General features: G+C 51.4%; 1 protein-coding gene across 1 annotated transcript; it reads left to right on the top strand.

The window, feature by feature from the left end:
- The first annotated feature begins 560 nt into the window (after window positions 1-560).
- Window positions 561-8,558, top strand: UQCRB (ubiquinol-cytochrome c reductase binding protein). The gene is made up of 4 exons (XM_068164309.1): window positions 561-633; window positions 3,119-3,190; window positions 4,496-4,662; window positions 8,323-8,558. Exons 1-4 carry the CDS (start codon window positions 615-617, stop codon window positions 8,398-8,400), a joined length of 336 nt encoding a protein of 111 aa, XP_068020410.1. The 5' UTR covers window positions 561-614; the 3' UTR covers window positions 8,401-8,558.
- Window positions 8,559-10,069: the final 1,511 nt, after the last annotated feature.

Genomic DNA, 10,069 nt, shown 5'->3' with positions numbered 1-10,069 from the left:
AGAGGGGACTGGACTGGATGACGTTTGGAGGTCCCTTCCAACCCAGACCATTCTGTGCTTCTCTAACTCGGAAGACTGAGTGACAGCCATGGCTGCCCTGGGGGACCTGTGGGCACTGCTGGCAGAGGCAACAGCCTGGGCAATGGCAACAAAAGCTTTTGATTTTTGAGATGCTGCAAGGAGACTGTGCTACACTCAGTCTTCAGAGCAAGCACTGATTAATCTTGGCTTAATTTCCGATCCACTAAGGTTGTGTCATTTTAAATCATCGTAAAGCATGGGCTTCGTTTGCCTCTCGGGTGCCTCAGAGAGGACAGCTCTGTGCACACAAGCTCTGTGTGCATGGCCTGTTAGTGGTGCCAGCACAGTCACTGCCTGCCTGCCACGGCGGAGACCGATGGAGCCGTCTCCATCCTCGGGCACGCTGGCTACTAGCCTGCATGAAGCCGCGGACAACCGCAGCCCGCGGCGCTGCCAGCCCCCGCGGCCGGCGCGGCTGCTGCCCCCGGGCGGCAGGGCGCATACGCCAGCGCTGCGGCGTCATTGGCGCGGCCGCCCCCGCCCCGGGCACGCGGCGGCTCCCCCAGAAGGCAGCGCGCCGCTCCGAGGTCAAGATGGCTGCCAGGGCGCCGGGTGAGGCGGCGGGGGGCGGCCCGGGGGCGGTCGTGGGGGGCCTTGTCCCTTCCGTTTGCGGTGCAGGGCTTCTCCTGTCCCGCTCCGTGAGGAGGTGCGGGCCGTGACGGGAAGCGGGGGGCTGGTGGGCGGTGTGCGCTCTGTGCCCTTGACGGGGGCAGCGGCCGCAGGCAGCAGCAAAAGCGTTTAAACTCACGTTCAGGGTTTCTTCCTCTGTCACGAAACTAGCGCTGAAATGCAAAAGGATTTTACACGTATACGTGTGTGTGTGCATATTGCAAGCCACCTTTAAGAAAAGAAGGAAAGAGTCTCCTTGACAGTGTCATGTGAGTCCCTTGAGGCTTTTCCTGCTCATCTTTCCCGCTGTCCGGGCCTCAGCCCGGGGAGCCTGGTTCTGAGGTGTTCGGAGAGCGCTGGGGCAGAAGGTGCTCTGGAGGAGCCCTTGGGCTGCCCCAGAGGGGCCTCGGGGGTCGCCGTCCTGCCCCCGCCACTGACCCCAGACTTGGTTTAATGTCATTCCTTCTCTATCCCGAGGTGCGAGTGAATAAAGCCTGATGAGGTGACGTGCTACTGGCGCGCCTAGCGCTGAGTTCATGGGGAGACTTGGTGAAGCAGCTGACTTCAGGCCATGAAAGATAGCTTGCCGTGGCCTCACTGCCCATCTTGCGCTGTTTCTGCATTCTTAGACCCCTTGATGAGTTATTTCAATGGTATTGGGTATTGCATTCTGCTTGCTTACATTTCAAAGCACTTTTGCCATCCAGAATCACAGTTTAGGACAGATGAATGCTCTGTCTCTGGTGTGTTTTATTTCCTCTTTTGATAATCAGTGATTTTATTGTTTATTTGAGGTTTCAGTGTTCACTTTCCAGTTGACTTAAATGCTATTCCAGAGATTTTTTATTTTTTTTAAAGCGACTGGAGAGGAGAGCAGGTTGACAATGTAATAATGTGCTTGCCTTGAAATGCCATTGGCCTATAGTGAGAGCTGTGCAACCTAGAGAGATGATTTGAAAAGCATGGTGGGTTTGCTTTATGGGCAGAGTGGCTGGAGAGCAGCCAGGTAGAGAGGGACCTGGGGGTGCTGGTCGATGGCAGCTGAACATGAGCCTGCAGTGTGCCCAGGAGGCCAGGAGGGCCAATGGCATCCTGGCCTGCATCAGGAACAGTGTGGCCAGCAGGAGCAGGGAGATCACTCTGCCCCTGTAGCACTGGTTAGGCCTCACCTCAAGTACTGTGTCCAGTTCTGGGCCCCTCAATTTAGGAAGGAGGCTGACTTGCTGGAACGAGTCCAGAGAAGGGCAATGAAGTTGGTGAGGGGTTTGGAACACAGCCCTGTGAGGAGAGGCTGAGGGAGCTGGGGTTGCTTAGCCTGGAGAGGAGGAGGCTCAGGGGAGACCTTATTACTCTCTACAACTACCTGAAGGGAGGTGTACACAGGAGGATGTTGGTCTCTTCTTCCAGGCAGCCAGCAGCAGAACAAGAGGACACAGTCTCGGGCTGCACCAGGGGAGGTTTAGGTTGGATGTTAGGAAGAAATTCTCTACAGAAAGAGTGATTGCCCATTGGAATGGGCTGCCTGGGGAGGTGGTGGAGTCGCCGTCATTGGAGGTGTTCAGGAGGAGACTTGACAGGCTGCTTGGTGCCATGGGTTAGCTGTTTGGGTGGGTTGGATTGGTTGATGGGTTGGACGCGATGATCTTGAAGGTCTCTTCCAACCTGGTCTGGTTTATTCTAAATAGAATATTGGCTTTTGTGTCATTTAAATGGAGCCTTGAAACCTTTGGTGTGCTGTCTTTAGCAATTGACTGTTAGCATTGTTCCAAGCCTTGAAGCTGTTTAATATTCAAACACGTTGAATGAACATTAAACATTGTACTTAACAGCTACTCATTCTACCTCTTCAGTTAAGAGGTATTGAAAAACAGAGCATCCCACTCATGGACTGGGTGCTAGGACATATTTCTTCACAGGGTGGGTTCTCAGAGATTGGAATGGTCTGCCCAGGGCACTTCTGCAGTCCCCATGCCTGGAGGTGTTTAAGCAGCCTGTGCACCTGGTGCTGAGGAGGGATGTGGTTTGGTGTTGGCCCTGCAGTGCTGGGTGAAAGCTTGGAGGTCTCTTGCAGCTGGATGTTTTCTGTGATTCTCTGTGTTCAAATTCAAACTTGGATGTGGTGGTGTGCTCCTGCAGATGAAGGAGGCCAGCAAATATTTGTATGGCTGCAAATGCTGAATTTCACATTGCTCTGCAACTGATGATGGTCACAGATTGCATTGGGTTGGAAGGGGACCCTCAAAGGGCATCTTGGCCAACACCAGGGACGCCTCCAACTACAGCAGGCTGCCCAGGGCCACATCCAGTCTGATTTTGAATGTCTCCAGGGACAGGGCCTCACCCACATCCCTGGGCAGCCTGTTCCAGTATTTCACCACTCTCATTGTGCAGAACTTCCTCCTGATGTCCATCCTTATGTCACTTTCAGTTGCAGGAGGTGGTCGCCTGTTGGACTCGCTTCGGAAGTGGTATTACAACGCAGCTGGGTTCAACAAACTTGGTGAGTGTTTGGTGGAGGTGTTTGTAAAGTCTGCAAATTGAGCAATCCCCAGGCTAGACTGCAGTTTGGAATCAGTCTTTTTGATCAAAATTAGCTACTGCCTTTGTGAGGCTAAAGCTAGCAGCAGCTTCAGTCATCATGGTTCCTACTCGATAACGAATCGGTGACTTTTCTGTTAGTTCTTGGTTTCCTCTTACTTTTCTTGACCAAGGTTAAGCTGGAGCAGTTGAAAAAGCTTGCATAAAGAAGTCCTGAAAGCTTGGTTATGTATCTTTTCCCACCAAGTCACTTTGACTGGTCAGTATCTTCTAACCCAAAGGCTGCCCTTGAGGCTGGAGAAGTTCCTGTTGATAGCAGTCAGCCTGCCTGTAACATTTGTGCTAAGGATCCAAACTGCAAACAATGGATTCAGTTTAGTTTGTACCACCATAACTTCACTTGGTGTCTCTCTGGCCTGCACAGTGGTGAAGTTAGGTGTAAAAGTAGTGATTCTGGGAAGCTGCCTTGGTGGTATTGTCTTCAATTTGTGTTTGGAGTTGTTAGCAAGTTTGTTTCAGCTATTGAAGGTGGCACAGCTGTTCTTGATTGACAAGAGAAGCTGAATGTGCAGAGGCTGTGATTTACTGCTGACCACAACATGGGCAAATCATTTTAAGGCAGTTAACATGCCTGCCCTGGGGAAGTTAGAAATAAATTGCAAGACAGCTGTAAAATGGGTTGGGTTGGAAGGGACCTCCAAAGGTTGTCTAGCAGTCAGCAGGGACATCAACCACTAGATCAGGTTGCTCAGAGCTTTACTGAGCCTGACCTTGGATATCTTCAGTGATGGGGCCTCAGCTACCACTCTGGGCAAGCTGTTGCAGTGTTCCTTCACCCTGATGGTGAAGAACTGGATTCTAGCATCCAGTCCACCTTCCAGCAGACCAGGTTGGTCAAGGCCTCATTCAAGTTCTTTTTGCCTGGGTTGGTTTTGGTTTTCTTTGTAGTTTTGCATTGGGAATGTTTTGCCTGTGTTACATCCTAGAGAACTCTTCCTAAATACCTCCAGGGTTGGTGACTCCACCACCTCCCTGGACAGCACATCCCAATGGCCAATTTCTCTTGCTATGAAGAACTTTCTCCTCACCTCCAGCCTAAACCTCCCCTGGCACAGCTTGAGACTGTGTCCTCTTGTTCTGGTGCTGGTTGCCTGGGAGGAGAGACCAACCCCCACCTGGCTACAACCTCCCTTCAGGGAGTTGTAGCCAGCATCTTGCAGCACAAAGAGCATCGATTCAGTGATGTTGTGCAATCTCCTTGGCACAGGATTGATGCGAGATGACACTATGTATGAGGATGACGATGTCAAGGAAGCGCTGAGGAGGCTTCCAGAGCACCTTTACAACGAAAGGATGTTTCGCATCAAGAGAGCCCTCGACCTGAGCCTCAAACACCAGATCCTCCCCAAGGACCAGTGGGTGAAGTATGAAGAGGTATGTGCACAGCGGTTCCAAGCTGGAGGGCCTAAATGAGTCAGAATCGTGGGATCAGAGAATGGTTTGGGTTGGAAGAGACCTCTGAAGCCCCCACAGCAGTCAGCAGGGACATCCTCAACTAGATCAGGTTGCCCAGAGCCTTGTCAGGCTTTGCCTTGAATATGAACCTGGAGAAGAGGAGGCTCAGGGGAGACCTCATTGCTGTCTACAACTCCCTGAAGGGAGGTTGTAGCCAGGAGGGGGTTGGTCTCTTCTCCCAGGCAACCAGCACCAGAACAAGAGGACACAGTCTCAGAGAGTCCGTTCCAGCCCAGTGCAATCTTGAGCACAAGCCCTATGAGGAGAGGCTGAGGGAGCTGGGGTTGTTTAGCCTGGAGAAGAGGAGGGTCAGGGGAGACAACTACCTGAAGGGAGGTTGTAGCCAGGAGGGGGTTGGTCTCTTCCCTCTAGCAACCAGCACCAGAACGAGAGGCCACAGTCTCAAGCTGCACCAGGAGAAGTTTAGGCTGGAGGTGAGGAGAAAGTTCTTCACTGAGAGAGTTGTTAGCCATTGGAATGTGCTGCCCAGGGAGGTGATGGAGTCCTCATCCCTGGAGGGGTTCAAGAGGAGATTGGATGTGGCACTTGGTGCCATGTTCTAGTCATGAGGTCTGTGGTGACAGGTTGGACTCGATCTTTGAGGTCTCTTCCAACCTTGGTGATACTGTGATACTGTGATGTCCAGGGATGGGGCTTCAACCCCTCCCTGGGCAGCCTGTTGCAGTGTTCCACTATCCTTGTGGTGCAGAACTTGTTCCTAACATCCAGTCGAAATCTGCTCTAGTTTGAAGCCATTTCCCCTCATCCTATTCACTGCAGGCCTTTGTAAACAGTCTCTCTGCAGCCTTTTTGTAGGCCCCCTTTAGGTGCTGGAAGGCAGCTTTATCTTCTCCAGGCTGAACAACACCAGCCCCTTCAGCCTGTCCTCAGGAGAGGTGCTCCAGCCTCCTGGTCATTTTTGTGGGCCTTCTCTGGACTTGCTCCTGCAGGGCAAGAGAGGGGATTCTGCTCTGCTGAGACCTCTTTTCAAATACTGCTTCCAGCTCTGGTGTCCTGAGCAGAAGGAGGACACAGAGCTGCTGGAGTGAGTTCAGAGGAGACCACAAAGCAGCACCTCTGCAACAAGGACAGGCTGAGGGAGCTGGGGTTGTTCAGCCTGTAGAAGAGAAGACTGGGGAGACCTTCGAGCTGCCTGCCAATAGCTGAAGGGATCCTCCAGGAAGGCTGCAGAGGGACTTTTCCTGAGGGTGTCCTGAGACAGGACAAGGGGGAATAGTTTGAAGCTGAGGGAGAGCAGGGTAAGACTGGAGCTGAGGAAGAAGTTCTTCTGTGTGAGGGTGGTGAGACTCTGGAATAGGTTGCCTGGAGAGGCTGTGGCTGCCTCCTCCCTGGGGGTGTGGAAGGCCAGGTTGGATGAGGCTTTGAGCAGCTGAGTCTAGTCCCTGCTCATGGTGGTGAGGTTGGAGTAGATGATCTTTGAGGTCTCTTCCAACCTGAGCTGTTCTAGGATTCTATCAGTTAAAGAAATGCACTGTAAATAGCTTGGAAATTCTCTTGCTTTTCTGTTGAATTCCTTCATGTTAGAGAAAATCTCAAGCCAAAGCTTCTATTTGTGAAGGAGGAACAATTTCAACAGAAACCCTGCATTGAAGCAAGTCTCACCTTGTGATATGACAAACAAACTGCACTTTCTTTTTCAGATGTAACTACCAATACTGTCTTTGTGTAATGGATTGATTCACAGACTGTTACTGTTAGTCTCAGTTTACTCCTAATTACCAGAGAAATGGGAGTCTTGCCACTAAACATCTGGCCACAGGATAGTATAAGGGTGTTTTGTGTCTCTAAGCAGAGGCTGTTTCTTGTGATCCAGTAGCTCATATTTAGGTAACACCTACATTGAACAACTGCTTATTTCACACACACTGACAGAATGGTCCAGGCTGGAAGGGACCTCCAAAGCTCATCCAGTCCAACTTCCCTGCAGTCAGCAGGGACATCCCCAACCAGATCAGGCTGCCCTGGGCCTTGGCGAGTCTCACCTTGAATATTTCCAGGGATGGAGCCTAAACCACCTCCCTGGGCAGCCTGTTCCAGTGTTCCACCACCCTCCTGGTGCAGAACTTGTTCCTAACATCCAATCTAAATCTGCTCTGCTCTAGTTTGGAGCCACTGTCCCTCATCCTGTCCCTGCAGGCCTTTGCAAACAGTCTCTCTCCATCCTTCCTGTAGCCCCCTTCAGGTACTGGCAGGCTGCTATTAGGTCTCCCTGGAGCCTTCTCTTCTCCAGGCTGAACACCCCCAGCTCCCTCAGCCTGTCCTCATAGCAGAGCTGCTCCAACACCCTGATCATTTCCATGGCCCTCCTCTGGACCTTCTCCATCAGCTCCGTGTCCTTCCTATATTGAGGGCTCCAGACCTGCACACAGTACTGCAGGTGAGGTCTCAGCAGAGCAGAGCCAAGTGTCAGAATCACCTCTCTGGCTCTGCTGGCAGTGCTGCTCTTGATGCAGCCCAGGCTGTGATTTGCCTTCTGTGCTGCAAGCTCACACTGCCTGCTCCTGTCCAGCTTCTCATCCATCAACACTCCAAACCCTTTTCCTCAGGCCTGCTTTCTAACCCCTCATCCCCCAGTCTGTATGGACAGTGAGGATTGTTCCTTAAGCAGCAGTTTGCTTTGCAAGTGTTAAAACACAGTCAAGGTGCCCAAATTTGCAGTGCTGCTTAGGAGTTCAAAATTAAATGTCTTCAAATTATTATATTTGGCCTTTGATCTAATTAAAAGTGGATTTGGTACCTTTATGTGTCTGCCCAAAGAATATTGTTGCTGAAGGTGTAGCTGGTAGCACCCCTTTGCTTGTGGATGTTGGCAAGGCATTAGCAGTTAGTGGTTGCTGCAGTAAAGAAATACTCTTTGCAGGCTTGGCAGGTAGGAAGTTTACCTTTTCAGAGTAAGCAGTGTTGGAGGAGGGGGGGGATTTCCTCTTTTAGATTTTGGCTCTTCTTTTGTCTGGTTTTTAGGTTTGGGTTTGGTTTGGGGTTTTGATTTTTCTCTTTGTTGGTTTGGTTGGTTGGTTTTGTGCTGGTTTTGGCTTGGGGGGTTTTTGTTGTTGGGTGGTTTTGTTGTTTGTTTTTTTGGGGTTGGGGTTTGGTTTGGGTTTTTTCTTGGTGGCTGTTTGGGGGTTTGTTGGTTTGGGTTTGGTTTATTTGTTGTTAGGGAGGAATTTATTAACATCTGAGAAGGAATGAGACGTGAGGAAGCTGTAGGAATGGCTTGAGATAATTCTGGACCTCCCTATAAGTGAAATAATTTCTCTCCCTGCAACTCAAGGGTGCCCTCTCCCCTCTCCCCCTGCAACTCAAGGGTGCCCTCTCCCCTCTCCCCCTGCAACTCAAGGGTGCCCTCTCTCCCCTCTCCCCCTGCAACTCAAGGGTGCCCTCTCTCCCCTCTCCCCCTGCAACTCAAGGGTGCCCTCTCTCCCCTCTCCCCCTGCAACTCAAGGGTGCCCTCTCTCCCCTCTCCCCCTGCAACTCAAGGGTGCCCTCTCTTCCCCTGCAACTCAACTCAAGGGTGCCCTCTCTCCCCCTGCAACTCAAGGGTGCTCTCTTCTTTTGCAGGACAAGCATTATCTGCAGCCATACCTGAAAGAAGTAATCCGTGAAAGGCTCGAAAGAGAAGCATGGAACAAGAAGTAACTGTTGAACTACTTCATGCAGATACCTACCTGCATGGTTCTGTGATCTTTAAACACTGGGTTGTGGAAGTCTACAGGGAAGCAAATGTGAGGCTGAGGAGGCTTGTTCATTGAATTTGTTCACCCAACTGCAATAAACATGTCAAAGTGTACAATCTACTTGGCAGAGTTCTCTGTAGATGCTAAGAAGCTGGTGTCCAGGTCTCTCCTATGAGCACACACATTACAGATCAGCTTCATTCTGTACAGGTTTTGGATTCTTATTCTTTTCACAGTCCAGCTGTTTTCTGCAGCTGTTGGCTTAGGTAAGAAATGTGTAAGGCTATTGGTGCTAGATTCTCTGTTAAATTAAACAGAGGTTGCTCACTGAGAGCAGCTCTGAAGAAAGAGACTTGGGGGTGCTGGGTGCTGAGCAGCTCCCCAGGAGCCAGCAGTGCCCTCATGCAGCCCAGCAGGCAGCTGTGTGCTGGGCTGCAGCCAGAGGAGTGTGGGCAGCAGGGCAAGAGAGGGGATTCTGCCCCTTGACTCTGCTCTGCTGAGACCCCACCTCCAATCCTGCCTCCAGCTCAGGTGTCCCCAGCAGGAGGAGGACACAGAACTGCTGGAGTGGGGCCAGAGGAGGCCATGAAGATGATCCAAGGGCTGGAGCAGCTCTGCTGTGAGGACAGGCTGAGGGAGCTGGGGGTGTTCAGCCTGGAGAAGAGGATCCTAGAGGAAGGCTGCAGAGGTGTCTAGACACAGGTCAAGGAGGAATGGTTTGAAGCTGAGGGAGAGCAGGGTGAGACTGGGTCTGAGAAAGTAGTTCTTCAGTGTGAGGGTGGTGAGACTTGGGAACAGTTTGCCCAGGGAGGCTGTGGCTGCCTTCTCCCTGGAGGTGTTGGAAGGCCAGGCTGGATGAGGGCTTGAGCAGCCAAGTCCAGCTGAGGGGTGTTCCTGCCCATGGTGATGAGGTTGGAGGTAGATGATCTGTGAGTTCTCTCTCAGCCTAAGCCATTCTGTGCAGGACTGCAGCTATGAGCTTGCTGTCTGGAAAACAGGCCTCATTTTAAGGAAAAGCTTGATAACAGCAAAGGGAATCAAGCTGCAGAGGTGAAAAGATAATGCAGTGATGGCTGGGAGAACTGAGGGGTTTATCTGCTGCTGTCAGGAGGTTCTTCTGTAACACTAAGCAAGCCCCTTGGTTCACAGAAACCCACCAAGCATCTTGCTAAATGCTTAACATCTGGTGCTGGGGGCTGTGCCTGCAGAAGTGCAGAGTAATCACATCCATGGCTTGGTGCAGTAGACCTGCTCTGAAAACAGGAGGTGAAAGTGTCAGTCCCCATCCTTCCACACGAGAGATACTACAGGTGGTGGTACCAGGAGCAGGTCTCAGAGGGCTTCTCACAGCGTTGGAGAAACCCCCAGATGCCCTTGGTAAGCACAGAAATGCTTATCAGGAAGCTGATAGGTTTGTGGTCTGTGCAGAAAGCAAGGTTGAGCTGTGTGTGCTGAAAGGGATTGAAAAGAATTCCTGGAAGAGGGAGCAGTTCCTACTGGGAAAACTCTGAGCCTGCAGTTTGAAACTCCTAGCAAAATGCACAAGGCAACAGAGCAGCTTGGCTTTGAAACCTTCACCTCCATTCATTTAGCTTTCTGGAGATAAAATTCTGACCAGCTTCCATAAATTA

Source organism: Melanerpes formicivorus, unplaced genomic scaffold (genome assembly GCF_026170545.1).
Source record: "Melanerpes formicivorus ecotype bairdi unplaced genomic scaffold, bMelFor1.0.p_v2 SCAF_79, whole genome shotgun sequence".
In the NCBI taxonomy this organism is placed as follows: Eukaryota; Metazoa; Chordata; class Aves; order Piciformes; family Picidae; genus Melanerpes; species Melanerpes formicivorus.
This window is presented reverse-complemented; position numbering and strand designations above follow the sequence as displayed.